Genomic DNA, 27,865 nt, shown 5'->3' with positions numbered 1-27,865 from the left:
AGCTGAACTAACCCATGAAATAACAGGAGGATTGGAAAGATGGGGGCTTTTGCCCCCCCGCAAAAATCTCCTCTATCTGGCAGAGCCCGCAGATGCATTTTTTTAGCCCCTTGGGCAGGGGACTGCCATTGCCGCCACCGCCAGCAATAACTGATGCTCCAGGGAACTAATCGCTTTAAACCCCTTAATGAAGCACGATCATGTTACAGGTCTCTGGATTGCTGTGGATTAGCAGGGACGGCCACCAAAACGTGCTGAGAGGGGAGTTCGTTTCAGCACCATCCCAGTCCTGGGTGTAGGGAGTCGTGCGGGGGCCGGAGCGGCCCATCCGCGGCATTCCTGGGGTCGGATCAGGCCAGTGGGGCTGAAAATAGAGCTGCAGCTGGGACTGCTGCTCCTCGAGTGGCTGGAAGGGGCTCCATCCAAGCGCCAGTCATTGAGGCCTGGGGATATCCAATCCCTGGAAAATTGCTGCCTGGATTCGTGCCTCTGGTCTTTTCCAGAGGGTACCTGCAAGGAGAGAGCGGGGGCATCCAACTCGCAAACACTTTTGATATTTAAATCCTTTTTAAATGTTGAAAAATGTTTTGGGATGCTACATCTGAGCGAGGATGAGACCTGAGTGGAGAGCAGGGTGTGCGGATCCCATCCCAGCATGCCAGGGCTGCATCCAGCACCAGCAGAGAGCAGCATGGCCAGGAATTAGGTACATTAACTTTCGGGGCAAAACAAACCGATTGCGAGGGTTTAACCAGCTCAGTGACTTAAGGAGCTTTAGCGGGGAAGGGAGAAGTGGAGCAAGACGTGCTTAGCACAGTAACACCAGCCAGGATTGAGGAATAAGCTGGGCGGCCGCGCGCAGCCCGAGTAGTCTTCGGAGCCCTGGAAAACAGCCAGGACCGAAGGCAAGACAGGGGCTTGTCCTGCTGGGGAATCCTTGTCCCAGTGCAGCAGCATTCCCAATGGTCTGGTAGCAGAACACTCTGGCTTTCCTGCAAAAACCCAGCTGCTCCCAGGCACGACACTTGCCGGGATTGCTCTGGGGCTGGGTGCACCGAGCACAGGAGAGCAAAAGACCCCAAATGTCACAACCAGCCTCCATCTTACCCCCAAAAGGAGCTTGTTTGTTTTATTTTGGGGGGAATACAAGCCGGGTTCAGGTGCTTGATGATGCTAATCAGGCACACTGGGTCATTACCACCCCCTAATTGGGGCTAATTAAGGCTGTAATAGCCTCTTAAAGGAGGCAGCACTGGCAGGGGGAGTAAGGAAAGAAAGCAGCACCATCCTGGGAGGACAGGGTTATGGGTGGCTAGGACGTGTCCTTTAGGCGCCCGCAGGGCTGTTTGCTGCAGCGGTGGGAGCCCTGGGTGCGCAGGCTTGCAGCGCGTGCCGGAGCGCACCGGGGAGCCTCGCGCACTGCCCTCTTGTGTCACCGTCTCCGGTGAGCACAGCAAGAGCGAGCGCGGCCCTTCTGCTCCTGGGGCTCCGGTACGGGCGGGCTGGAGCACCGCAGCATCGTCCTGGAGGGACCCTCTGGCTTCAGGGAGCTTCTGGTCCTGCACATTGAGTGCCTGCATGCTCGGTACAAGCCCCATGAGAGTTGCTAGCAAAGGAAGAAAGTCACGGCTTAGGACGAGTGTGCCATAATGGGTTTCAGGTTTGTGGGTTTTTTTTTTTTTTCTCCCTGTTTTTCTCCTGAGAAAGTCTGCCATAAAATAATATCATAAAGCCAAAAGCATTAGTGCTATTTACATAACATTATTAGTGCTGCTGGTAAGGGGCAGAAGTGTAAATGTAAGTTATATAAAGCCCTGGGCTGGGGAGACTTGTGGGGACAACAGGCACAGGAGAGGCTCCAGCCTCTGGTTTGGATTCAATCTCACGTCAATTCTACCACAGCCTTCAGGTGCATCTCTCCACTGCTGGCAAAGCAGGGACACATCCCATGCATGGATGCACCGTACCCCTTCACCGCCTCCTTGCACTGACCTCCTCTACAGCCGGTGAAATAGGAAGGGGCTGGTGACCCAGCCGGGAAGCGCAGTGCCCTGAGTGTTCAGCCTCCCGACAAAACAGCTGCTGCTGGAACAGACTGCGCCAAGATGGTTATTGCACTGAGACCAAAGCATGGGGAGGAGTTGCCACATTGAAAGATTTTGAATGATTTTTGGTCTTGACAGTTTAATGGAGTCATTTTTTTTTTTAAGGTCTTTTCCTGCAACTTTTTTAAGCAGGTTCTGCTATAATCAGGTCAAAAGCTGATTTGCAAATAATCACCGGGGAAAAAAAAAGGAAGATTTAAGTCCAAGCTGTGCATTTCATACTATTAATTGAAAGCCCAGGAGAGAGATAACATGTCCCTTCTGTCGGCTGAACCCTGTAAGCTGCTCTTAGCGTCGGGCTCTCCTCCTGCTCCGGGGGGAACTGCCTGCTCAGGATTAGGGCTGCGCGCACAGGGAAAGCCCGGTATGTGAGGGGGTTTAGTAAAGGAATGGGGGGGCTCACATCCCTGCAGAGCTGCCAAGATGCTTTTCCAGGACAGACTCATATATGTACATTTATGTTCACATATATGTGGTGCCTTGCTGAGACCCCAGATCCAAAGGGGCTTTTCTGATACAGGGAAGCTCAAACCATCTTTTCCAAGCCCCCCCACCCCGGCAAAAAAGTGAGTTATTGGAGAAATCCACTCCAGTATTAATGTCATTACTGAGGCTTAGCCGCTAATCCCCGCTCCCATCACCCTCCCCAACACCTAAAGACATTGTCGAGGACGAGGAAACTATATCAAAGTTTACTGATGCCGGTGCTTGCTTCCAGCAGCGCTGCGTGAGCTCGCTGCAGCACCAGCTGGAATGGCGCGCGTTACATAACAGACCTGCTGTCTCGCACGGCAAGGTAGCCTCAACACATTCATGAGTCAGGAAAATCCCCCGCCCCCCCCACCAGCACCCAAGTCTTCACATTTAAAGAAAAAAGAGTGGGCGACGATCTTCCGCCACGTGGGAAAGATTCATGCAGCGCAGCGGACAAGCGATGGCGCAAGCTTGGTGCAGCAAAGCAAGATGTGGCCAAGCCCCCATCCCTGCCGCTTGCTTGTGGCATCTGTCCATGCTTCCTGTCCAGGCGCTACTGTCAGAGTCCTCCATCCCCACCGCTCGCTTGCGGGATCTGTCCATGCTCCCTGGATGTTTCGGCTCCGGCAGGGGCTTGCAGGCTGCAGTGTGGAAGCGATGCTCGTGGTGCCGGTCCTCTCTCTCAAGGCAGTTCTGGGGCTGTGGGGCTGGTCCCAGTGGTAGGGGGACAGCAGAACTGGAACTTTCTGCCTGGAGCAGGATGTCACATCCTCTGCCTACCTTGGCGCGGAGATGCCGGAGCCCTGGGCACCGTGGCCGTGCTCTGTGGGGCGGCTACATTCGGAGGAACAGGGGTGCCCGGCCGGACGATGGCTTTGGAGGGGCAGTGTCAGCCTGGAGGGGCTTTCAAGTATTGTCCACCCAGTCCTAAACGTCCAGCCGAGCTCCAGGGGAGGCAAATGTAGAGGGAGTGGGTCCTCCTGGGCTCGTTGCTGCTGCAGGGCCACGTTGGCCAGCACAGGGCCGTGTTCTAGATGTGCTCCAGCCCCAGTTCCCAGGGTGAGACAGGTTTGGGGTTCCCAAGACACCTCGCAGGAACTGCTCTTGCCCCACTTGCCTTTTAGAGGTGACTTCGGAGAGGGTGCTGAGAACAGGTCCCCTGAACTGCCCCTACATGCAGGGTCCCCACATGTCCCCTAGAGACCCCAGGCCCCATAACATCCCTCAAGATGCAGCCTGCCAAGGGCATCTTAGACCCCACTGGGTGCCCTGGGTCTCCCCAAGGACCCTAGACCCTGAAGGGTCCCTCTAAGCCCCTTCCCCTGGTCCTTCAGGACCATCCCCCAGGACACTCCAGACCCCAAAGGGTCCCCTTGATCCTGCAGGGTCCCTCAGGGCACCCCCTGAACCCCAGACCCCAAGTAGTCTCTGGGGTCCCCCTGACCCTGCAGGGTCTCTCAGAACAACCTCTTAGGCACCCAAGACCCTGCTGGGCCCCCCTCCCTCCCCAAAGGGTCCCCTAGACCCTGCAGAACCCCAAAACCCTCCCAAACCCCAGATCCCAAAGAACCCGGGGGGGGGGTGAAGCTGATCCTGCAGGGTCCTTCTGAAAAACCTCCTGCCTCCCCCCCTAACCCCGAAGGTTCCCCTGGATGCTCGAGAATCCCTCAAGGCCACCTCCTAGGGCACCCAGACCCCGCTGGGTCCACCCAACCCCAAAGGGTTCCCTAGACCTCACAGGGTCCTTAGGGTACCCCCCAATCCGCAAAGAGTAGCAGAGGGGAGGGAAGGGAGCCTTGACCCTGCAGAGTTCCTCAGAACATCCTCCTGGAGCACCCCAAGCCCAAAGGGTTTCCTAGACCCCACAAGGTCCTTCAGAGCACCCCCTGAACCCCAGACCCCACGGGGTCCTTCAGCGGAACCTCCCAGCCCCACCCCCAGCAACACCAAAGGGTCCCAAAGACCCCTCAGGGTTCCACGGGGCATCCCCCAAACCCCAGACAGTCCGGGGGAGGGGGGGGTACCCTCAGACTCCACAAAGCACCCCCAAACCCTGCCGGGGGCCCTGGGGATCCCCGTCCCCCCAGACCCCTGGGGACGGCCGCTCCCGCCTCCCCGCTCAGGCGGCCCCGCGCGCTCCCGGGGCGCCCCGCGGCGCGGGCGAGGCGGCGGTGGCGGCGCGGGGCCGCGCGCAGGGCACGCAGGTGCGCAGGGCGCGCGCGAGCAGCGCGGCGGGGCGCGCGCCCCGGCGGCGCGCGGGGCGCAGCCGCAGCAGCCGCAGGGGCCAGCGGCGGCGCAGGCGCGGCGCGTGCGCGGCGAGCGCGAGCTGCGCGTGCGCGACGCCGGCGCCCAGGCGCGCGAGCGGCTCTGCGCGCGCGGCCGCGCGCAGCTCTGCGCGGCGCAGCGCGCTGTGCACCTGCCGCACGCGGCTCTCCAGCTCCGCCGCCGCCGCGCGCCGCCCCTCGGCCGCCTGCAGCCGCCGCCGCGCGGCCGCCAGCTCCCGCGAGCCGCCGCTACCGGTGCCGGTGCCGCCTGTGGTGCCGGGGGTGCTGCTGGGCTCGGGGCGCCGCTCGCCGCCCGCTGTCACGGCCGCCATGGTGACGGGGCCGTGCCGCGCTGCGCCGCCGTTTTATAGCCCGGGGGCGGCACCCGGCGCCGCAGCGCGCAGCGGCCCCGGCGGGGGCGGCGTGGACGCATCGCCGCCCCGTGACAGCCCCTGCCGTCACCGCCCCATCCTATCCTATCCCGTGCTATCGCATTCCATCCCATCACCGCCCCTCCGGGCATCGCGCACGGCTCGGCACGGAGCGGCACCGAACATGGCACTGGCCCCAGGCACAATCCCGGCACGACACCGGGATCAGCACCAAGCACAGCCCCATCTTCACCCCATCCCAACACCGTTACATCACCACCCCATCCTGTCCTATGCCACCCCATCGTCACCCCTCCCAGCACCATGCACAGCGCAGCACCGGGTACAGCCCTGGCACGGCCCCGAATCGGGCACCAGGCATGGCCCCGCCGGGGGTGGCACAGCCACTTCACTGCCCCATCCTATTGCTGCCCTTTCCAGCACCGTGTTCCGCTTGGCACGGAGCGGCACTGGGCATGGCACTGGAGGGGGATGGGGCTGGCCTGGGGATGGTCCATCCTGATCCCACGTCCATCCTGATCCCATGATTCGTGACCTTGGGGCTCTGGATGCTTCTGCCCTGCCCGGAAGTCTTTGGGATGACTGGGCTGGGAAGAGTTAATAGGATGTGCTGGGGACGGTCACCAAGGTGGCTGCTCGTGAAGGGGATCCTGGGCTGTACTGGGGGAGTCACTGGGAAAGGCGGGGCTAGGAATGATTCCCTGGGAGGGTTACTGGGAAAGGCTGTGGTAGGAAAGGTTAATGGGGAAGGTTACTGAGAAAAGCCCATCTGGGACAGGCTGGATCAGGGTCTGTGAGGAGGGCAGGACTGATAAGAGTTACTGGGAGAGGCTGGATTGGGAAGGGTTACTGGGAGAGGCTGCCTTTGCTTGTGAAGCCCCTCAGAGCAGCCGCCAAAGAAGCTCCTGGTGCTCCATCGGGGACACGGGTGCCGGCGCGGGAGAGCGAATGCGGCGCAAGGACAGTGTGTCCTTGCCAGCAGGCGCTGCCACCAGCCCCCTCATTACGTAAACATCATTAGGGGAGCTCAGGCTGGGCTGAGCCGCAGGGGATGCTCGCAGGCAGCCTTGGGCTCCGCTCCTCTGGTGTGTCCCACTGTGCAGGTGTGAGAGCATCCACGAGCAGGGCTGGCAGTGACAGGATGTCAAGGGCTCATCCTGCCTCCGTAGAGGAGGAAAGAAAATAAAGCTAATAAGATAAAAGAAAAACCTAAAGCTGTTCTAGACCTTCCAGGCAGGAAGGACTTGACACCTTGTCCAGTATAGTCAAATAATAGAGAAATGCAAGAAACCACCCCCTCCTCTTCACCTCCTAAGGGAAAATGTTATTCCATGTCCTGGAAACTATCCCATGCTGCTCCAGGATCCCTCCTCAGGCTGCGAAGCTATTAATAATTTAGCAGGGGAGTCTGAATTTAGCTCAGATTAAACCTCTGATGCAAACACCAGGTTGAGAGCTTTGCCCAGGCATCAAAGCCCCCATCTGTGTTACCAGCCCCTGCACTGCCCGTGGGCCCTTGCCCAGCCAGGAATGCTGCTTTAGATGCTTTGTTTCGAATAAATCAGCATTTGGAGATTAGACTTTTTGTGGGAATGCACTTAATCTGCTTCGTCTGCCTGGGCTCCAGTGATAACCTAGCACGATCCCACTGCTCCCACACACCTCGTCTCACTTCTCATGCACTGTCCAAAATGAGGGCCTATTAAAATCATTAGCTAATTAATGCTGTTGCAGTCCGTCCCTCTGCCATTTTCCTGGGTCTGATGCTTGGGGGGTTTACAGGAGCAGAGCTGCTGCAGGAGGGAAGGGAAAACCAGGGAATGTTACTGAGGAAGGAAGTGCTGCTGTGTCCTTGTCCCCAGGTGGCTGCTGATGTCTGTTTGTGCCATGGAGGCTGCAGCATCGAGGCCCCGCTCAGTCCTTGGATGGATGAAGCCTCAACCAGGAAATCTGTGCAGGGAGTGCGGAGGGAGCCACACCTGCCCTGTCTCCTCTCACAGAGTGGATGGAGATTCCTTGGGATAAGGCGGGGTGGGGACAGAGGTGGTTGGAATGGGGATCCCTGGACAAAGGGGATCCTTGGGGATGGTGCTGTGTGGGGATGGGGATCCTTAGAAGCAGAGATCCCCAGGATGAGAATTTCTGGGGACAGGATTGTTGGGGGAAGGGATCTTTGGGGATAGAAATCCTTAGGGATGAGGATCCATAGGGACAAGGAACCTCAGAGAGAGGATTATAAGGAATGGAGACCATCAGGGACTCAGATCCTTAGGGATGGTGACCCTTTGGGACAGGGATTCTCAGAGACCGGGATCTTTATCAACAGGGATCCTTAGGGACGGAGATCCCTGGAGACACAGATCGTTAGGGCCAGGGATGCTTGGGGACACAGATCCTTCAGGAAGGGGATCCTTTGGTCAGTGCCCTTTCGGGACGGGCACCTTTGGGCACGGGGCCCGCCAAGATGGGGCGGCCCCGCTGGCACCGGCCCAGCGGGCGGGGCAGTGCTTCGCCTCCGGAGGCCTCCTGTCCCTCGCGGCGGCCCGTAGGCGCCGCGTTATGTGGCGCACCTGGCGCAGGTGAGGGCGGGGCTGGGCGCTGCTCACCTGGCTCGGCAGGTACCGCCGGGGCGGGGGGGCCGCGGCGGCGGGGAGGGGGTTGGACCGGGACCGGAGCCGCCCCCGCGGTGCCCGCCGGTGCCGCTCGGGCCTCCCCGCACGCGCCGGCCTGCGCCGGGTCCAGGGCACCGCCAGGCCGCGGGGGGTGCGGCCCGGACCGGGGGGCACCGGGCGGGACCGGACGGAGCTTCACCTCGCCCGCTCTTTCCCTAGGGACCGGATCCCCTCGGTGAGACCGTGTCCCGCCCCGTGAGTCCCGTTAAACCTCTCGCTCTGAGGGCGAGTGCGACCTGCCCAGACTTCCCACCTCTCCCTGTTCCGCCCGCCCCCGGTTCTGTCTCCTCCTGCTGTCCCAGGGCCGTCCTGCCCTTTGCCCCCTTCCCGGTTGGCCAGGGGCTCCCTAGGCCGGGCCTGGATCTTCTTCCTGCCGGGGGCAGCGCTGGGGGGAGCCCCTTGTCCTCGCCCGGCTGCCGCCTCCCTCCCGCCAGTTCCGCGTTTGCCCTTTCTGGAGCCGGAGCCGCTCGCCGGGCTCCCGTTTGGCAGGAGGAGCCGCCTCGATTCCGCTCCCCGTGCCCCGGTGGGGGCCCAGCCACAAATCACGGAGGCCACATTTGGTGCCAGGGCCGGGGGAGCGTTTCGGGGGAGAGGCTGCTCCTTGGGGTGGTTTGTAGCCAAAACGGGGGAGGGAGGAAGCGGCCGGGCGGCCCCTGGCCGGTGACAGCGGGAGCTGCCCTGGTCAGCAGGGCCATTCACAGACTGCGGGCAGCGACCTGGGGCTCCAGGCAGCAGCCCAGAGACGCGCGAAAGCCCCTGATGTTCCTACGTGTGTTGGAAAAGTCGTATCTGCAAACCGCGAGGAAGGCTTAAATCTTCATTCACACATCACAGAAAAATAAGCTCAGCTCATTTAGGGTCTCTGGCCTCTTTTCAACTTTGGCTTTTATAGCTTCTAAAAAACTGTACTGATGCAGTTATTGGCAAACTGATGCAGCTTAGTTAACATTTGCAACTTTTTAGCAAATTTAGCTTTCTTGAATCTTTCACAGGAAATCAGCTCTTTGAACAATGAAGATCCTAGATCCTGGGTAACTCTTAGATGCATGAACTTTCCACGAATCTCCATGCCGCTCTTCTGAAGCAGGCACTGAAATTCCTTTGGAAGGATCCCCTTCATCCAAAGCACCTGCGTGAGAACAGAGAAAGTTCCTGACTATCTAGTAAGTATTTGTTCAACCTGTGAATTTTAGCTAAGTTTTTGTGTGGGACTGTTAAGAGCCCAGCTGTGTGCTTTGCTCTAGACTTTTGCTCGCACTAAGGCGAATCCACTGAGTCCCTGAGCTGGATTTTGCGTGCACTGGCTGAGAACTTTCCAAGCTCGTGTTCTGGTAGTCCCAGAAACGTGCACTGCGATTTGGAGGGGGTGAGCACAGCGCTCAAAGCTGGAGGTTTTCTTTATGCCTGGTGCAGCAGGAGCCTTTTGCAGCACTGGGTGAGTTGTATAATCTCTGTGCCTGCAGGTCTGTTTCTGTAAAGCAGAGATAATATTCTCTCCTATATCAAAGATGCTTTGAAATTTCAGGATAATAATTGCTATATAAATTAGTATTACTGTCCACTGCAATGCATGAGTTGGATCTCTTGATGAGACCTTAGGACAAGCATCCCAGGGAGGGGTTCTATGCACAGATTTGTTCAAACGTGGGTGTGTTTGATTTTGACTTTTGTCAATTTAAAAAAAAAAGAAAAGATAAAGCTTGGGGAAAAAAATGCTGTTCTAGCATCAGCAATCAAAGCAATCAAAACTCTCCTGATGCTGTTTTCGGAGAGCGCTACCTGCACAGCATTTAGAAGGATTGGAGCGTCTGGGGCGCTTACAGTTAACATACCGGCCAGGAATATGCAAAAGAAACTCTAGGGCCACATGCTACTTTATGAATTTTATAAGTTAATGGAGCTGAAGTGTTCCTGGAGAGCAGTGCAGTAATATAACCACTGCCTGTGGAGCTCTTTCAGTCTGTCTCTGCTGTTTTGTGAGGGCAACCTGCCCCCACTTTTTTTTTTTTTTTTTTTTTAAAAAAGAGGGCAGGGCTGTAGTGTGAGGTAGGACAGGTTTATATATTTGTGCTTGAGGTGCCCTATAGAAAGTATATACTAGAGCAGCAGGAGATTCCAAAAATACTATACTGTGGCTTAACCTGACTTCCCTAGCTATTGCTCCATAACAGGGAGATATAATGTGCCCAATTCTGGTAGTTCTGTGCAGCTACATGATGATAATAGCATCTTGTAAAAATAGCTTAATCTCATATCCACTCCTGAACTTACTATGTTAGCAGAGTAGCAAGGAGAAAAACTGGAGTAGGTAGTTTGGAAGAGGATTTCTGTGTTAGAGCCTTGTAAAAGTTTCATTCTTTAACATAACGCAGCTGTAGCAGGACTGGCAAAATCTTTGGTGTTAGTAGCACCGTTGTTGCTAAATGCTCTAAATTTGAATAACATGGTATAATCTGTAGTCTGAATTGGCAACTTGCATAATGACTGTTTGCTTGGCATGGCCGCTTAGGTACGAGGTGTTTTGAAATGGATAAGTGTTGTTAGAGCCCAGCTTAATCCCAAAGAATGCAAGACACGGGAAGCCATGTAAAAGAAGCTACTTTCCCTTTAGAGCCTGTGAGGCAGCCGGCTCCTCCTACAGCTGCTCATTTATTGCCTTTGGAACAACGGCTCTGGAGTCTGCCTCTGCTTCCAGCTATGTTCAGCAAAACACTTCTGAAGGTTGCTGAGATTTGGTGTCTTAAAAGTGGCCCTTTTGAAACGTCTCTTCTGATTTGGGCATCTTCTGAAGGAAGCAGCAAAGCTGTAGGAGTCAGAGAACTCTGAAATACAGACAAACATCCCTGTCTGTATGACAAACGAGGACAGCATGAGTCCTAAAGCAAAATGTTACTGTAAATCATTGAAATGCTGAATTTGAAAATCACTAAGTTTGGGTGTTAGGACCTGCAACCCCTCTGTTGATCAACGTCTTGTTAGGGTTTGACTGGCAACAAATGTTTTGTTTGATTTGAGACCTTGTTCTTCAGGTGCCTGAGTAGTGAGCCATGCTGGGCCGAAAAACAGGACTCCCCCAAAACTTAAACAGCCACCACCGGATGAACCAGTCGTACCAGGAGGCCGTGCCCCTACGGAGCAGACCATCCAAGGAGAGTGATGTCAGTCTGGAGGTGCTCAGCGGCTCTACGCCTGAGATCAAGCAGGGCCGCAGCAGAGCCCAGCAGATGCGGGATAGGAAAGGCCGCAAAGGCGACCTCAAAGACTCGAATGGGAGAGAGGCAGAAACAATAACCTTTATCTCTGGTACAGCAGAGGCTCCCCAGACGCAGAGCTTGTGCTGTTCCTCTCTGTCTCAGGCCTGGAACACGTACAAGGCTGTTTTCTGTTGTATAGTGACCTGTGGGGGCTACTTTCAGGACTGCAATGCCTGTATGACCTATCCAGGGCCTGCTGAGAGCTCCACTGATGATGGAAAGAATGGAGATTACAATGGGCGGCTGCCAAACAGCCCTGCCAACATCTCTCCCACTGAGAAGAATGGGAACCAGATCAAAAAGACCAGCATGGGTAGCAGTTTCAGTTACCCAGATGTGAAACTAAAGGGCATTCCTGTCTACCAAAACAGGAGTCCCAGTCACCATCTAGATTCAGATTCCTGCTGCAAAGAGCTGCTGCCAGATAAGCCCTTAAGGAATAGCATAGAAAAGCCACCGCTCCCCAGCAGCCACCGGAGCTCGGAGGAGTATTACTCGTTCCATGAGTCTGACCTGGACATCAGCGAGCTGAACGGCTCCATGTCGAGCAGGGAGATTGACGTCCTGATCTTCAAGAAACTCACGGAGCTCTTCAGCGTCCACCAGATTGATGAGCTGGCCAAATGCACGTCAGACACCGTCTTCCTGGAGAAGACCAACAAGATCTCGGACCTCATCAATAGCATAACTCAGGACTACAACCTGGATGAGCAGGATGCCGAATGCAGGCTGGTCCGAGGCATCATACGCATCAGCACCCGGAAAAGCAGGGTCCGGCCCCAGATTTCGGTCCCAGCCAGTCAGAGCCGTGAGAAGTCCAGCAGAGGCAACCCACCAGACAGCGGCAATGAAACCATGCTGGAGTCCATGGTCCTCAGCCAGGACGGTATGTGCAGGTTGCTCTGTGTTACGGCTTCAATGTGATAGGGGTCAAAGCCACAGGGATGTGAATGCTTGGAGGTGGCAACGGAGGGACGTTGAAAACTGATCTCTGTCTTCAAGCTGAGCTTATTTTTCTGTGATGTGTGAATGAAGATGGTTTGTTTATTACTGGAGACCTCTGCTTCTCACCAGCCGTTGCACTGTGGCTTGCTTCATACTATCTTTTACTGTCCTGAGCTTGCCCTGAGTAATACAAGGGCTTATTCTGCTGCTTGTGTGATAATTCTGGCTTTCCTCCTCTCCTCTAAGCTAGGTAGAGAGCCCATGAGACAGGCTTAACTGGTGTGACCAGACAAGCTGGCTAGTGCCAGGAGATGTCCAGTTACTAGGCTGGCTCTCTTCCCCCTGCGTTACTGATGCTCTTTGCTAATGCCACCTTTAGACTATGGTGACCGAGCTGAGATTCTCCTCCTCGCTGGGGCAAGGAGAAGCTAATACGTTGTCAGTGCAGAGGGGAGCAAGGAGCTGTTACGCAGCACGAGTGGTTGAGGGGTTGCTGCCTATTTCAAGGACACTCTCCTTGTCTGGAGTAACCTGAATCTAATGCCCTCCAGAAGAGCATGCAAGAGAGCGTGTGGTAGAAGGATCCTGAAAAGCAGCCTGCACGGGCAAGGAGATATCCAGGAATAACAAAGGAAGCTGGTTGCCTCTTGTCCTTTATGGTTGAGCAGTACAGTTGCTGCTCCTTCCTTGTATTTAAGGGCTGTAAAGCTCAGATTACCAAGACAATTGTGGAAGCAGCCTGAACAATACCCCAGTGCCTGCCTTGTCACCCAAGGGTGGTGCCTGGTGAGGGAGAGCCCTGTGCAGCTCCGGACAGGTACCTTTTCTCTTGAGTCACAGCGGCCCATCCTTTCCTCTCTCAGGCCTTCTTGCTTTTCATTCCAGATTTGGCTGTGCAGATATCGGAGGAGACGCCAGCAGATGTGATGGCCAGGAACATGAGGCGACACAGCAGTGCAGGTAACGTTCCCATCCGTGGGGTCTAGCTGCGGGAGCATTGCTGTGGAATGTGGGCAATGCCCAAACTTCCTGTATGCGGAGCTCAGTTTTCATTATCTGCAAAGGCTGAGCTAAAACATCTGCCTCTTGGATTGCTTCAAGCTGCATAGATCTACTGAGCTTCAGCAATGAAAGGGGCCCAGAAACCTGGGGTCAGCCCACAAAGGTTTGTCCTTGGGAAAGAAAATGGACACAAGGTGTGGAGTATTCTGGCTCTGCCTGGTGCTTGGCCAGAGGGCTTTCAGTCTCCAGGTACCCCAACAAAGTTTGAGGGAAGCAAGGTTATATTTGGGATGCAACCAGCTTTGGTCACAGCTGGACAGCTCTGGGAATGAAGGGAAGGGGAAGCAGGAGGAGAGACTTCATGTGCTGATCCTCACTACATGTCATACTCCAAAGAGCTGCCCAGGGCTAAAAGGCAAGTTTTCTCCTGCATACTAACAGGAAGGTGGCTACAGTACAGGCAGGGTTGTTCCTCGCCTGTGGGCTTTGTGTGGCTTTCTCCTCCCTTATGATACACAGAGGCCTTTGTGGCAGCTACTTGCCTAACATCTAGGCCCTTGGCTGCTATAGTTCACACTGTCTCATGTAACCTTCTCTTCTCTTTTCTCTCCAAGGATCTCCAACGAGCAGAGATTCCTCTTTCCGAGACACAGAGACTGACTCATCTGGGGCACCTCTGCTTCAGGTGTATTGTTAAGGAAAAAGACCCAAATAGCAGGTGGGCACTATGAGGCCTCGCAGGCAACCTCATTTCGACCCTTTCAATCCTTTCAATACAGAGCGTGCTATGCCACCTTCCCCCTTGCCCCCAGTCTGCTCTTATCCTTTGTTGAAGCCATTCCTCTCTCGTTGGAGTTGGTTTTTTTTGGTTTTGTTTTGTTTTTTTTTTTTTGGACAATGTTGAACATCACGGAAATGAACTGTGGATCTAGTGAGCTCGGAAGGTGGACTGTGTGCCCTGGGAGGAGAAGACAAACAAGGAAGTACTGGATTTTATTTTTCTTGGTATCTAGCTTCAACAACCTCAGTGGCCCAGCTCTTTCCCTGCTTTGAGAATCTGCTATACAGTTCTTGCTCTTTTTGGCATTGCATAAGTGAACTTGGGCAGTGAATAATCATATAGTGTCTCTGTTTGTCACAACTCCAAGGTGAAAGCCAAGGTATTAGCAGCACCCTTCTCTTTAGGCATCCAGATCTCTACTTAAAATTGCTGGCTTCATGGTCCCAGAAATATAAGTCCTCAATCCATGGTATTTACAGTAGCTGGATGTGATGTTTTCCTGCTGGACTTTAGTGGTCATCTGCCACCCTGAAGGAAAAGGTTTGGTTAGTGCAGATCACTTAATCTTTGGCCTCTTGGAGTGTGCCTCATGATCATCAATCAGGAGGGACCAAGTGCCTGGACTGCTGCTGTGCTCCTGTCTCAGTTACCGAGCAGACCGTGGAGATGAGCTTTGCTGCCAACCCGAGGTGAACTCCTGGCATGAGGTGTTAGGAAACGGCAAGGGTAGAACTGACCTGCAAGTCACAGATCATTCTCGCTCGTCTCCCAGGCTCTCTGCGTTGCCCTTCGTGCTTTGTTTTGCGCCGATCCCGGGGTAGAGCCTTGAACTTGGGGAGAGCTCCCGCTCTCGAGGGAGCTTCGCTAACAGAACTGCTCGGTTCTGCCTTGCTGGGACTGGTGGCTCTGTTGCACCAGCCCTGTCACCACCAGCCCTGGCGCTGCTGGCCCTTGGGCTCCCTCCTGTGCAAGCAGCAGCTCGTCCTGGCTGCAGCCGCATCTTTCCTGTGTGGCAGTTCCCCCAGCTCAGGCTAGATTTGGGGCAAAGCGCCGTGAGGTCGAAGCCAGTGCCCGGCTCCCTGCCCAGTGCTGACCTTAGTCCTGCTGCTCTGGGCAAGGAGGAGGTGTCTTCAGCAGGAAAACCCCAGGGCAGAGCCCCCCGTGCTGCTCCCCAGCCTTGCCTCCTCCGCCGGGCTCCGGGCAGCCTCATGCAGCCCTCAGGCCCAGATCTCAATTTAAGCAGCTGTTTCACCTACTTACAGAGATGGTGCCATCAGCCCTATCACCAAAAATCGGGAATAAGCTTCATAACACCGGTGTAGTCATAAGAAGCATCACCTCAGTGCAGTGGTGGAGGCATGGAGGATAGCCCCATGTCTTGTGAATGCCCTAAGGTGCCTTTACCTTTTATTTCTCTATTATCTACGCACACATTAAATTCTTGGAATGATCATACATGTTCATCTGATTTCCTAGAACTAATTACAATTCTGCCTGCTCCCCCTGCCCCCCCTTGTCCCTTGGGTGGCCTCTGAGGGTCATCTCTCCATGTCCAGTGGCTGCACTCGGGTAACTCGCTTCCAGCTGTGACCTCACTGTGGCTCGGAGGGTCCCGGTTTGGTCCCGGTGCTGCCAGTTCCTTGGAGACGGTGGGTGCTCCTTGGCTCCAGGCCCTGCCGGCTGTTGTGTCCCGGCTCCCCGCGGGAACCTCCCGTCCCGCGGCCGGGGCTTCCCGGGGACTTCTCGCAACGGCCCTACGGGGCGGGTCATGGCCGCACTCGCTCCACCCCCTTCTCTCGTCGACCAATCGCTGCTACCTGCTTAGCATAACCCCGCCCACGAGGCACCACCCCCCCAAAGGCCGCGTGCGGCGGAAGTCGGCTGTACCATGGAGACAAGGAGAGAGGCCGCTCGTGTAACCGCTCTCTATGGTGAGTCCTCCGCGTTAACCCTGTGCTTCCGGGCCGGAACTGGGGTGGGAACCGGGGCCTGAGGCAGGAACGGGGCTGGGGCGAGGCTGGGGCCGAGCAGGTCTTCGGTTTCTGGGTTCCCCTCAAAGCAGGCAGCGGTGCTGAGCACCGTGCGCCTCCAGTCCGTCCTTTGTCCTTTTGCCATTTCAAGGCTGCTCTCAAAGCAGCCGAGGCCGCTTCCCCAGTGCCCTGGGCTGGGATATTCCCTAAGGAAAGTCCAGCCAACAGCTGGTGCTGGATCGGGGGGAGCTCGGGAAAACCCCGGCAGAGCCTGCGAACCGCGAGGCTTCCTTGTTGGAAGGTGGGGGAAAGGGAGCTGGCCTTTCCTAGACCGGGAGCGAGTGTCCCTTGCAAGGGCCACCTCCCTGGGGACCTGTCAGCGCTGGGGGAGCCCAGCCGCCCCCCGATCCCCGGTTTAACCCTCCCATTGCAGCTCCAAGCCATGGAGCTGACTGTGGCCCTTCCCCAGCCCTGCTCGGGGCCATGGCCGGTGCCAGCGCTCACGGCGCGCTTTGCTTTGGGTGCAGCTGATGCTCCCGTGCGGCGGGAGAGCCCTGCGGGTGCCGGCGGCCTCTGCTCCGGAGGGGGGCAGCACTGGAACGGCTTCTCCACGTACCTGGAAACACACGTGGGACAGTGAAGGGACCTTCGCCTCCCGCCTGCCCAGGCGGTTGCTAGTGCTCAAGACACGGGAGCTTTTGCCAGACTTGGCTCCCGCTGCCCCTCAGATCCAGTTTCCGTGCCTTGGTGGCAGAGAAGGCCGCAGCACGGTCATGCTCAGCTAGGGTATTTTCAACTCGTAGGTGGCATTTGCAGCAGCTGGGGACAGAAATGTGCTGCCCTTGTACAGGCTGTCCCTGAGGAAGCTGCCATCTGGGAGCCAAAGGGTGGGTTTGGTTCAGCTTGGCCCAGGGAAAGTCAGTGACAGCAGGGTGGTTTGCACAGGACAAGGCCGGCAGGCGCAACACCTTCTGTTCCGCTGGCCACGAGGGTTGAAGTCCAGGGGTAGCGCTCGGATCGGCTGCAGTCCACAAACACAGCCCAGGCCATTCACCTGCCTGCGGCTGAGAGCTGAAATCAGGGCTCGGTTCTGCTTGGAGGACTCGGTTAGCTTCCTTATCTTTCTTCCCTGCAAAAATTCCCCTGCCCAGTTTCCTCTAGGGCTCCTGCCACCACCTTTGCTGTCTGCTCGGCTGCAAGGGAGGCCACTGAGATGAGAGCCTTGTCCCCGGGAAACTTGGGAATGTCAAAGGCACAACTGCACCACCCACTGCTGCATGGTCCTGGGTGACGAGACCTGGTGGGGAAGAGGACAAGATGCAGAAATTGGGGTTCAGGAGTTGCTGCATTGCAACTCGAGGCAGCCCTGCGGTCCCGACGGGAGCACTGCTCCGCTAACGGCACATGGGGATGCGGGCAGCTGCCGTGCAGCCCTGCACCACCTGATCCAGGGGATTCTCGGCCTGACCTCTCGCTTGGTGAGGCCGGACTCAGGGTTCCTGGTGTTGGCTAGATGGAGAAAAGGCGGTAACAAGGAAAGGACAAAACGGCAGTTGGGGCTTCAGGTGGTGCTGTGAACTGCACATGTTCTTTGCTGGTGCCTGTTTGCCACGCAGGTGCCTGTCTGTGCTTGCTCCATAGGAGAGGCCGGATGCAGACCCTGCTGCACGTGCAGAGCCCAACCCTGTTTTCTCTGCTGCTCCTCCAATGCAAGGAGCAGCAGAGCTGCTGCTCCCAGCGCACACCCGAGGAGTTGGGGAGGCTCGTCTGGCCCTGAAACACCTTGGGCCCCCTGCGCTCCTCACCCCTCACCTACGTGTGTCCACAAGGTCACTGCTTACCTGGGTGCCTGCTGACCCGTAAAACTGGGAGACTAAAGGCAAACAATGTCCTACTACTCAAAAATAAAAACAAACAAGTGAGGTGTCCCAACAGGATAGACTTTGGCCAAGCAGGTTTTTTGGCTGTCTATGCGCATTCCCTCTGGTAGGATATGGAGATATCTCGGCTGGGATAGAGGTGAGAACTATAGCACCAGGATTTTTGAGTAGCCTGCGAAGAACTAATGGGAGTCCAGGTTTTGGGGAGCCATCAGAGATACCCAGACTTTTCCTTATTGGCTTACCAGGAAGCAGAGCTGTGGCAAGGGTGGCTTCCCCAGGGCAGTCGCGCTCTGCTGCACAGAGAGCAGAGTCTCGTGCGACGGGCCTTGGTCATTGCCAACGAAGCCTGGTGAGCTTTCGGTTGGAGTCCGTCAGCATTTCTGAACAAGAGACGCTCAGCTCCAGGTGCCAGGGAGCATTCGGTCACAGAAGGAGCCCAAGAGCCTGAGTGCAGCCCCAGGCCCTGTCATTCACAGGCACTACCCACTTCAGGTCCCATCCAAGCCCACACAAGCTGCTCAGATCTCTCCTGCAGGAAAAATCACGCGCTCGCCCTGGAAATAAGCCACTCTCTCTCTCTCTGTTGCACTGCAGTTTTAACAAGGATATGAACATGCAGAGTGATGTCGCGCATCAGCAGGAGCTCCGGGAAAGCAGCACCACCCATCAATGGTCAGCAGGGAGAGAAGCTCTTGGCAAAGAGGCAGGAGATGCATTCCCAGTGGGAAGGGCAGCCCTCCGAGACCCCCGGACCCTGTCTTTGACCACAGGCTCTCCAGTCTTCCCCTTTCCTAGGGCAGTAGGTCAACCCACGCACCCACAGCTCTGCCGAGCTCTATCTGTTCCCCTTCTGGAAAGCACAGCAGCAGCAAAGCAGGAAGGCACCCGAGTGCAGCTTGGCTGCTAAACCGCCTGTGTGGATGTGATTTACCCTTGACCCATTACAAGGGAAAAGAGAGGAACCAGTTTTGTGTTTCCCCCATTCAGTCCCTGGCCTCTGCTGCATGAAGCAGACTGATTCAGAGGAGGAGCAGTGTCTTTAGAACAACAGCTCCTTCTTACCAGTATGTTTCCTTTTGAAGGCCCAGGGAGGCAGAAGCAGAGCAATGCACTAAGTACTTTTTACAAAATAAGCAGCCTCTGTTTTCACAGGACAGCAGGAAAGCCAGGGGGGGAAGGGGTAAAATTTAAGAGTACCTTCTGCCAGAACTGAAATGGCTAAGAGGGGATTGACAGCTCTAAAGACTCAGGAAATTAAACTCAGCAATATATTGAGGATATGTTCCAAAACCTCGTGAGTCTGGCTCCCGTAGACTTAACATTAGCTTTTTTTTTTTTGCTGCTGTAGCCTCCTCCTGCTCTCCTAACTGCTGTAATTGTCACAGGCGGCTCTGACTGATGCGCTGCTACAGGCCGACTCTGTGGCCTTGCGCTCTGCTCAACATGGGACAAGAGAGAACAACATCACCAAGCTGCCTCTGTGGCAAGCTTGGGTGGGGATGCTGGAAGTGTTTACTCGCCCAAGGTAAGGGATCCCTACGTATCCTGCCATACACATCCTGCCCCATTCGATGGGCTGACTGAAAGGGGCGGGGGGAGAAAGGGAGGCCTCAGTTGAATTTAGCCTTTGAAAAGTCCATTTCTGGATGCTGTTCCATGAACCTGCAAAGCAAACAAAGACAGGAGGTTGGTATGAGCCAGCAGCAGTCACAAAATAGTGCTGCTTAGAGAGACACGGTGCCTAAGAGCCTGGTGCCCCCCTCAACCCGACTTGGGTCGGTTGGGACCATTCTGTTGAGCTCCGTGGAGCAGAGTCCAAGTCTATTCTAGAAAAGCTTTCTCCCCATGTCAGTGGTATCAGCAGCGCTACCAGCCAGCAAGGCCAGCAAGTGTAGGCACGTGAGCTATTAATTATCAGACACTCTTGGACAGACACGTAGCAGCTATGACAGCGATTGTGGGGCAGAGGGGAGATTATGACTTAAGCTTAAACATGCTTAAACTTCCTGGAGACAGGGGTAATGATGTCTCCACAGCTGCGACAATGAAAACTAATGAGGGGAAGTAGCCAGAAAAATCAGATCCCTGATTTAGGATTTGGTGCAACCTGATTTCAGCTGCACTGCAGTCCCAGCAGATATTGCTGTTTGACCTCCAGCTGCCACTTCAGAAAGTTCTGGGAACAGCACCCTACACCTGCAAGTGCTTTGTGCCTGCAGAAGCCCCTTCCTTCCTGCCCGGGCCTGCGGTTCACCAAGGGATCTGTGTGCACGAGGTCTAAGCAAAGGCAGGCCCTTCCCTCCCTCCCTGCTCTCATCTTACGGGTTCCCCTGAAATGTCACCATGGCATTCTGCTTTCCATTTCCATGGAAATATGTGCTGCAAAAACAGTGTCCTTGTTTAGCAGCCAGGAGGACTTGACTGGCAGAGATCAGGATTTGACTGGGAGTTGTCAAGTCCACTTTGACCTGGCCAAAGTCTAAGCTTTGTATCCGTTCTCTACCAGCCAACACAGAAGCCAAATTTACAGAATACTGAATGAGTGACCTTGCCAGGGTGCTATCCTGTACGTGCACTTCCCAGGAGGCGTAGACTGCCTCCCATTCCACTAATTCAACAAAAAGACACTGAGCAAGTATGATTATTGCTCTAAAATACTGTTTCACCCTTCCCTGAACTCAGCACAAGACACTGCGTGTTGATCAGAGCTTCTGCCAGTGCTGCTGAATCAAGGAAAAGGGGAGACAGGAGCAGGAAACAAGTTGGCTACGTTAATCCTCCTTCCAGCCCTGAGATAAAACGCAGGACTGCACTCACTGGGGAAGCTGCCTAACCCAGAGTTACCCCACCCTTTCTCTCATGACCTTGGGAGTTCCGTGAGTAATTTCCCTGTCATTTGTGCCAAACAGGGCAATAAAAACATAAAAGTGCTATTGGCTTGGAGACAGCTGTCTGATGGCAGGTGCATGGCGGGGAGAGATTATCTGGGCTACTAAACAGAGGGAGATTAGAAGACAATCAAGACCATATTAAAGTTCAGTCCAGATGGTACCTCCATCCCCAAACATGCTTTCTGGACTTGAAATCAGATTAAGAGAATTCTGCAAGTAGGCTGTTCCCAGAATTTCCCATTTCTACCCCCACTGGCTTTTATAGACAATAGTGGTTGGCCAATAATTCCATGACTATATAACTGTGGATATGAAAACAGGCAGGAGTCAAGGCCAAACCCATTTCCTGGTCACCTGCATTGTCACGTATTTGCGTGAAGGAAGCACAAAGGGGTTTGGGAGAACAAGGGCCCACAAATTAATGAGGTCTACGCACTTTTTCAAAATGTCTTGCTTCTTCTGTTCATCGGATGTGGGGAGGCCCATGGATTTCTGCCGCTGATCATACATCATCTTCTCCACCATACTGCGAGTCTCGCTGTCCAGGTCTGACAACTGAAACCAAGGATTTTATCAAATTTGGAATTATATGATAGATCACATACAGCAATACTCCCACTATTATGTTCATGCTGGTAGAACAAGGAGCTAAAAAGCAGAATATGAGCTGGGTTGAGCACTTTGAGAAGGCTCTATTGAGTAAAGCAAAGGGAATCTTTACCTTTGAGTTCTCTGGGTTTATTTTCTTGGTGTTGATTTCTGGATCTGTTGAGACTAGTTTGTTCCACCATTCCATCTTGTTGATCTGAAGGGAGGAAGAGGCAAAAAATATTTTACTCTGTCTTGGCTTGCTCTAGGAATTTTGTTTCAGTCACAGTGAAAATGTGTTGGAATCAAACCTTGTTTGTCAGCTTTTTAACTGTCAGAACAAAAAGAACAGAGTTTTTTTGTCAGATCCTTATTTCCCTACAGTGCCAGACAAGCCCGAAACCTCCCTGATTCATCCTGTTCTACCTTTTCCAGGTGCACGGTGACTGTTTTGCCATCTTCTATCAACCAGGAGCTCTCCTCCACCTTCACTTCATTGAAAAGCTCTCCATCAATGACAGGCGGGTGGCCCTTCAGGCTGACTTTAAGGCGTCGTCTCTGGATGTCCACGATCACATCCTTCCCCTTCAACCTGAAGTTCACCTTGAAAGGGATGGCCAGCTGGACCAGAGAGAGATCAGAGCTGAGGAGCAAAGCAGCAAAGTCGCTTCTTACTCTTGCATTGCTGTTCTAAGATTTACTGCCTTGGCTTCACCAGTAAAATAACTTTTCTCAGAGTACTGCACATGCAGGAGGTAAAAGGATACAAGCATAAACTTGACAACAGGATGGCCGATGTTCCTCAAAGGGACCATAATAAGGTGAGCAGACTTTAATGTCCTGTTTAAACATGACTAGCATTCAGGCAACATCAACTAAAGCTTCTGGGACTTCCATTTAGTTACCAACCTCTCTTGCTGCAACTGAAATGCTGCTGGTAACTATTAACCACTTTACACGGACAGTTAAGATAACACATCTTATTCCAGAGGCCCTGCTCATTTTTACCAGCACCTGCTTGTATTTCACAGCTAGAACTCCTCAGATCCAAGGCAACACTTACATCAAGTTCTGAAAGGGTCTGTGTCCATCTGTAATTTGGAAGGTCAGCTCCATTACCAGAATTGGGTTTAATTTTTCCTTTATCCTTCTCATCTTCCTCCTCGTCCTCTGAATCCTAAACAACCAATTGAAATGTAAAGAAAGAGACTTCCAGATTTGCAGATGTCCTTCACGCGTAACAACAATTTTGAGTTTTTATCAGATTCTCGAGTCAGCTGCATGTATTTGACATTCACAAACTTAGTCCAAAATTAAAATATATCTCTGTTAAAACATGATTAAAAAAAGGAAAAAAATGTTGGAAATGTTTGGAAATGAGGTGTATTATAACAAGGGCTTAGCACAGAAGGCAAGATAATCTTCAGTGCCTGTTTTCAAAGGCAGACAGGATATCCCCTCAAGCTCCCAAGAGTTCTCACAGCTGTCCAGAAACATTTATCTCAGTGTTATATAAAGTCCCTAGGTGAGCTTTACCTGTCTGTTGGAATCTGAAGATTCACCTTCACCATCCGTGGATTTCACTAAGCCACTGTTTATCTCTCCTTTTGCCTCTTTTTTCTGTTTAAAAAGAGAATGAACGTGCTCAGATAGTGTTAGCAACGGGTTACTGGCCTGACGCTATGGGGCCTCAACCTCTTCAGCTGAAACTCCTAAAACGCAGCACAAAATTACACCCAAAACCGAGGGAATCCAGGGTTTCAGGAAAGGCCTGCTGCCAAAGGAGAACCTGCTTAGTCCTCACACTCCTTGACCACTGCAGAAGAGGGCCGAGCTACAACGAGACAACCTGTTGAGGCCAGAAGGGGGACTAGTGACTACGGGGAGAACCCTCTGGTCTCCAGGGTCTGGGATTCCTGATGGCCAGACACATGCACCGAACACTGCTCTCACCTGAGCGATTTCTAGCTGCAGCCTTTCCGCTTCCTCGTCCGTAAGCTCCTTAATCCTGGGCTCATTAGCTTCCTGCTTTGCTTCCTTAGCGAGCTTGGCAGCTCTGTCTGCCTTTTCACGCAATTCTGCCTCTTGACGAGCCTTTTTTTCCTTCCGCTCCTTCTGAGCTAGCTTGTTGTGATGGTTAAAGGTATCTGTGATCAGCTGAACAACAGAAACACATAACAAAAGGGTTTTAAAATCACATTTTTCAAACACAAATGAACTATCAGCTCCCTACCATATGAGAAACATGAGCACGTTTTGCCAGTCACGCTGTGCCGTGACTTTTCGTTTTCACCCTAGTCTTTTTATTGAAAAGTTTGATTGGATGTCAAAATATTTGAATGTAACCCTACCTAGTAGTTCTTCACACAGGGAGCAGATTTCCAGAAACAATAACAGATTGTCCATTTGCTCTGTACTGTGTGCAGTCCCAAGAGGAACTAAAGGTTGCCTAATCTATCCAGGAAAGCTGGGGCAAGGAGACACTACACCCTAATTTCTGTGCCCTCTTCAGATTTAAGGTGACATGTTTCTTAATCTCTCCCTGAGCATTGCAAGGTGTCAAAAACTGTTTTCAAAGCACTCCAATCTCTCCAGAGGGGAGCATCCGAGCTACTGCAATAACCTGCTCCCCAGAGAAAGTGTAACAGACCTGCTCCACATCTGGGCTTTTCCCAGGCATGAGAGAGAGATTCTTCTCAAATTAATATTTAGATTACAAAACAGCACGAGGACAAGACCTTTACCCTAAAGAGATTACAGAGGTCCTTGAAATTTTGCTCCTTCTGTAACAGCAAGTGGCAGAGAATAGAAAGAGCTAGGTATTACTTTAACCCTGCTGTCGTGACTCACAGGAGAAATATTCTAAAGCTCATTGAACTTTTGGGGAGCTGGGTCCTACTTAAATCTTGCCCCCAAAGATATTTCCACCTTCCCATCTTGTTGTGACTAAGAAAAGGAAAATCTCCAAGTCTCTGATGCAAACAGCTCTGCTGCTCCGAAGGAAAGCCATGGACGCAGGCAGGAAGCCAGAGCAATTACCCCATGGCCGATAATGCACAAAACTGTGCAAAGCAGCACGTAGGAGATCTAAGTTCTGTTCCACAAAACCACACAGACAGAAGTTGAGAACAGAAATCAAAGTGGAGTGAATTTTAGATAAGGGTTTCAGGTACTGGCTTCTATTTATTCCAGGAACTTTAGTGAGGAATTGGCACTTCTCTAAAGTAGTTCAGAGCAGTCAGGTCTTGTGTAGTTTTGGAACCAAGCCCCAGTTATTCCTGCTTTGCTTCTACAGAGGAAAGAGATTTATTTACACAATTTGAGTGCAGCATCTCCTAGGATACTGAAATCAAGACCTGTATCTCCCAGCCTGTTCCTAACCACAGGACAATGCACAGTGAGTAAAAGCTATTCAAGTTGTCCAAGTGGGTCAGTGTGAGCACACACTCTATTTCCCTCAACAAGTTTCCTCGCCTCATCACTCTACACCAGGAAGACTTCTGAAATGGCACCACATAAGAGATCCTTTCTCTCCCTCTTCTAATCTCGTTGATACCAAAGGACGAGCAAGGCGGGGGAAACTTTGTATTTTGCTGTGGTTACAAGCATATCAGAGGCAAGTTAGGAGACTCTTCATATTCAGCACTTTTTCAGAGGACCATAGTGCATTTTAGACACCACCCAAAGTTGCTAAGGACACTGCCACTTTTCTTTTACAGGGAGCACAATAAGATATAGATCTGTAAAGTTATTTGCAACAACAATAGCTAGGACCATCCACATTTATCAGCACTAATCACTGAAATTCTACTAAAACATCATGCTACGTGGGGTATATGGTTCTCAGGAATTTGAAAGATTTGCTCATTAATCTAAGGAAATAGCAGCTGACTTCATCTCATTCTTATTTTGAAACCAGCCCCCTTCCCATCCCTAGATGCTCTAGGATCCAAAAAGCATCAGCCCCGCAATGAATATTGGCTTCTTGGCAAGACTGCTGTAATCACCCTCAGGCTGGAAGCCAGGAGGGGAGGTGAGGGGCTCTGGGCCATCCCCCAGCATCTAGACAACAGCGTTACACAAGAGTCAACAATCTGAACGACAGGGGAATGGCTGCTACATTGGTAAGTACAAGCAAGAGAACTTCAGGAAATCTAATTGAGGTTGGAAAGCTCTGGTTCTTGTTTCCCTACAGTGAAACTAATTAGTTTTACAACCCTTGGGCCAGGCCAAGAATACGTGGTGGGTATCAGGTCTCTAAGGCCAACAAGGCAGCCTCAGCGCTCGGATTTGCTGCCCAGGGCGTTCAGTTCGTGCAAATAGGGCAGCGCAGAGACAAACGGGCAGCCGCATGTGCAGAGATGTGGACTTTGTAATTTTTTGCGATGAACAAACAAGGTAACCCGGGGTTATCACAGCTGCAGTGTCTGTCACCGTTAAGTCAGAGTGTCTGGCAGATTTGCTTTTCAAACAGGCCTTTGGCCAGAGCGTGGCAAAAACCTGCACCATTGGTATCACTCAAGCGAGCAATACACCTCACCTCAGGTAGGGGTACCTTATTATTACCTTGTTTCAGGGGGGTATTTCATCAGCATCACAGACTACTAAGCCCCAGGTGCACCAAGAGCTTTGAGCTGCTCAATGAGATAAGTCTTAGCACTGCACACACATGGTTAGTAGGTAAGCTAGAAGATACAAAAGCTTGAGAATTTTTCTTTCTGTTTTTTGTTGTTGTTGTTTTTACCTTTTCTGCTACTCCATCTTCTCCGCCAGTGAAGAAATCAGTTTTGCGCCTCAGGAAACTAAAGAATGTGTTCACCAGCTTGTAGAAGTGCAGGGTTTGGGGTAAAGAGAGAGAGAAAAAACAAGAGCAGCAGTGAGACCAGATCTGTCATCTTCTGTCTCCTCAGCTGTCTTTATGCCTCCTCATCCTTCCTACCCATGGCTGTATTAGGATCATATTAAAATCAAACCCATGACTGGTTCCTAGCAAAACAATTAGGAACTTTTGTGGAAACCTAGCTTAGGTTTTCCCCATTTTCAGAAGAGGTGTTTGTGTTTTCCATGAAGAAAGGGTGAGCAGTTCATTCTCAGGTCATCTTCCCTTAGAGCTGCATCAGCTTTGAAGTCCTAAGCTGTTCCTTAGACCCAGGTGACGCTGAAACTTCAAATATTTTAATAGACATATGTATGTATATATACACACATACACCAAAAATCCACTTATTTGGCTGTCCTTAGTATTTGCAAGCACACCTTCCCCAGTCTGTGTAGCGTTTGCTTTTACAAAGAACTACTGTGTTTGTGCTCGACTGCCTCGAAGCAATGCTCTGTGCTGCAGGGCAGGTGACAAGACAGCACCGCCTGTCTGGCGTCCTTGAGGGGTTATGAATCAGCAGACCAAAATACACCTGCGTGGAATAACCAGCTTCGGCGGGCCCGGTTTGTCTTTTTTTTTTTTTTTTTCCCCAGGAACGTTGTTGTTCTCGGTGTTTAAGCCAGAAGCATCACTGCAGTGAGACCAACTGTTCCGAACGGCGTCACCGTCCGCGCCCCCCGGTGCTGTCGGGTCCCCGGGAGCCCAGAGCCGCTTCCAGGGGGCGAGGGAGGACGAACCCGCCCCGCCCCCCCGACCAGGGAGGCCCGGCCCGGCCCTTCCCCCGCCGCCTCCCGGGGCCCCCGGCGCTGCGGCCGGCTCGCGGCGGCGCTACCTCGCGCACGCCGCCCTGGTGCTGCTGCGCCATGGCCAGGAGCATGCCGTCGAAGCGGTCCTCCTGCTCCGCCGCCTCCTCCGCGCTCAGCCCCATGCTGCCCAACGGCCCCCAACGGCAGCCTCAGGCCCCGCTCACGCCGGTGCCCGGAAACGGAAGCAACGCGAGCGGAAGGGCAGCGGGCGCGCGCGCGCGGCGAGCAGCCCTCCCCGCTCTCCCTCTCCGCCAATCCCGAGCGCCCGCGCCGCGCCGCTCTCTTCGCCCATTGGCAGCCGCGGCGACCAATGGAGGCGCAGGGAGGCGGGGCCGGCGGCGCGGGGATGGGCTGCCATGGCGACGGCCGCGGCCTTTCCAGAAAGCTCCGTGAGCGGAACGGGCGGGGGGCGGTGTTGCCTTCCCGGGGTCAAAGGGCGGAGGTCACGCCGACGTCACAGCCCCCATCCCCATGGTGGCGGCATCGGTGGCCATGAGGCCCCCGCGCGTGGCCCGGCCAAGGAACCGGCTGCTGCGGGGCTTTCCTGCCCAAAACTGCGCCCGTTGCGCAGGGATAAACACACCTGGAAAATAAGGATAAGAACATAACAAAATGGCCCAGTCTGATATTTCTCTTGTGCCCCAGGCTGCCTTTGCGGCGGGCTGGGTACCGTGGCCCTTGCCTGGAGTTCACAGGGTTTCTCCCGCTTCCCTGCGCCACCGGGAGTCCGTTGGGAGCAAGGTTAAGCAAACAGGCGCCGATAAGGCAACTTCCAGGCTGCTCCTCCCAAGGCCGCAGCGCGCGGGCTGTTTGTGGCCGCCGCCGAGGGCCGTGTGTGCGTGTGAACCTCTTGGCAGCGGCGCCTGCTCAGCAGCGCTGCCCGATGACACGGTGGGGCCTTGGTGCCATGGTACCGCCTGGGTTAATGGCTCTGTTTATACTGCTGGGGCCATCACGAT

The 27,865-nt window shown here is 53.8% G+C and overlaps 2 protein-coding genes across 2 annotated transcripts; one reads left to right on the top strand and one right to left on the bottom strand.

The window, feature by feature from the left end:
• The first annotated feature begins 9,001 nt into the window (after positions 1-9,001).
• KDF1 (keratinocyte differentiation factor 1) lies at positions 9,002-13,816 on the top strand. The gene is made up of 4 exons (XM_010211089.2): positions 9,002-9,070; positions 10,937-12,047; positions 12,992-13,066; positions 13,723-13,816. Exons 2-4 carry the CDS (start codon positions 10,955-10,957, stop codon positions 13,803-13,805), a joined length of 1,251 nt encoding a protein of 416 aa, XP_010209391.2. The 5' UTR covers positions 9,002-9,070; positions 10,937-10,954; the 3' UTR covers positions 13,806-13,816.
• Positions 13,817-19,341: 5,525 nt separating this feature from the next.
• On the bottom strand, positions 19,342-27,029 carry NUDC (nuclear distribution C, dynein complex regulator). The gene is made up of 9 exons (XM_088531041.1): positions 26,933-27,029; positions 25,966-26,043; positions 23,175-23,378; positions 22,758-22,841; positions 22,285-22,398; positions 21,648-21,842; positions 21,355-21,438; positions 21,070-21,188; positions 19,342-19,404 (listed from the first exon to the last, which is right to left on the bottom strand). Exons 1-9 carry the CDS (start codon positions 27,026-27,028, stop codon positions 19,353-19,355), a joined length of 1,026 nt encoding a protein of 341 aa, XP_088387167.1. The 5' UTR covers position 27,029; the 3' UTR covers positions 19,342-19,352.
• Positions 27,030-27,865: the final 836 nt, after the last annotated feature.

The sequence above is a fragment of the Tinamus guttatus genome, unplaced genomic scaffold (assembly GCF_059628265.1).
Source record: "Tinamus guttatus ecotype Peru unplaced genomic scaffold, ASM5962826v1 Tinamus_guttatus_pri_ptg000397l, whole genome shotgun sequence".
Lineage (NCBI taxonomy): Eukaryota > Metazoa > Chordata > Aves > Tinamiformes > Tinamidae > Tinamus > Tinamus guttatus.
Note: the sequence above shows the minus strand (reverse complement) of the source record. Positions and strands in the feature narration are given on the sequence as shown.

Excerpts from the sequence above, each read along its gene's own strand:
- NUDC (XM_088531041.1), bottom strand. The coding sequence starts at position 27,028 with ATGGGGCTGAGCGCGGAGGAGGCGGCGGAGCAGGAGGACCGCTTCGAC. Across the intron at positions 21,189-21,354 it reads TAAACCCAGAGAACTCAAAG|TTGTCAGACCTGGACAGCGA; the intron begins GTAAAGATTCCC and ends CCTTGGTTTCAG. Across the intron at positions 19,405-21,069 it reads AAGCAAGACATTTTGAAAAA|GTTCATGGAACAGCATCCAG; the intron begins GTGCGTAGACCT and ends TTTGCTTTGCAG.
- KDF1 (XM_010211089.2), top strand. The coding sequence starts at position 10,955 with ATGCTGGGCCGAAAAACAGGACTCCCCCAAAACTTAAACAGCCACCAC. Across the intron at positions 12,048-12,991 it reads CATGGTCCTCAGCCAGGACG|ATTTGGCTGTGCAGATATCG; the intron begins GTATGTGCAGGT and ends TTTTCATTCCAG. Across the intron at positions 13,067-13,722 it reads GAGGCGACACAGCAGTGCAG|GATCTCCAACGAGCAGAGAT; the intron begins GTAACGTTCCCA and ends TTTCTCTCCAAG.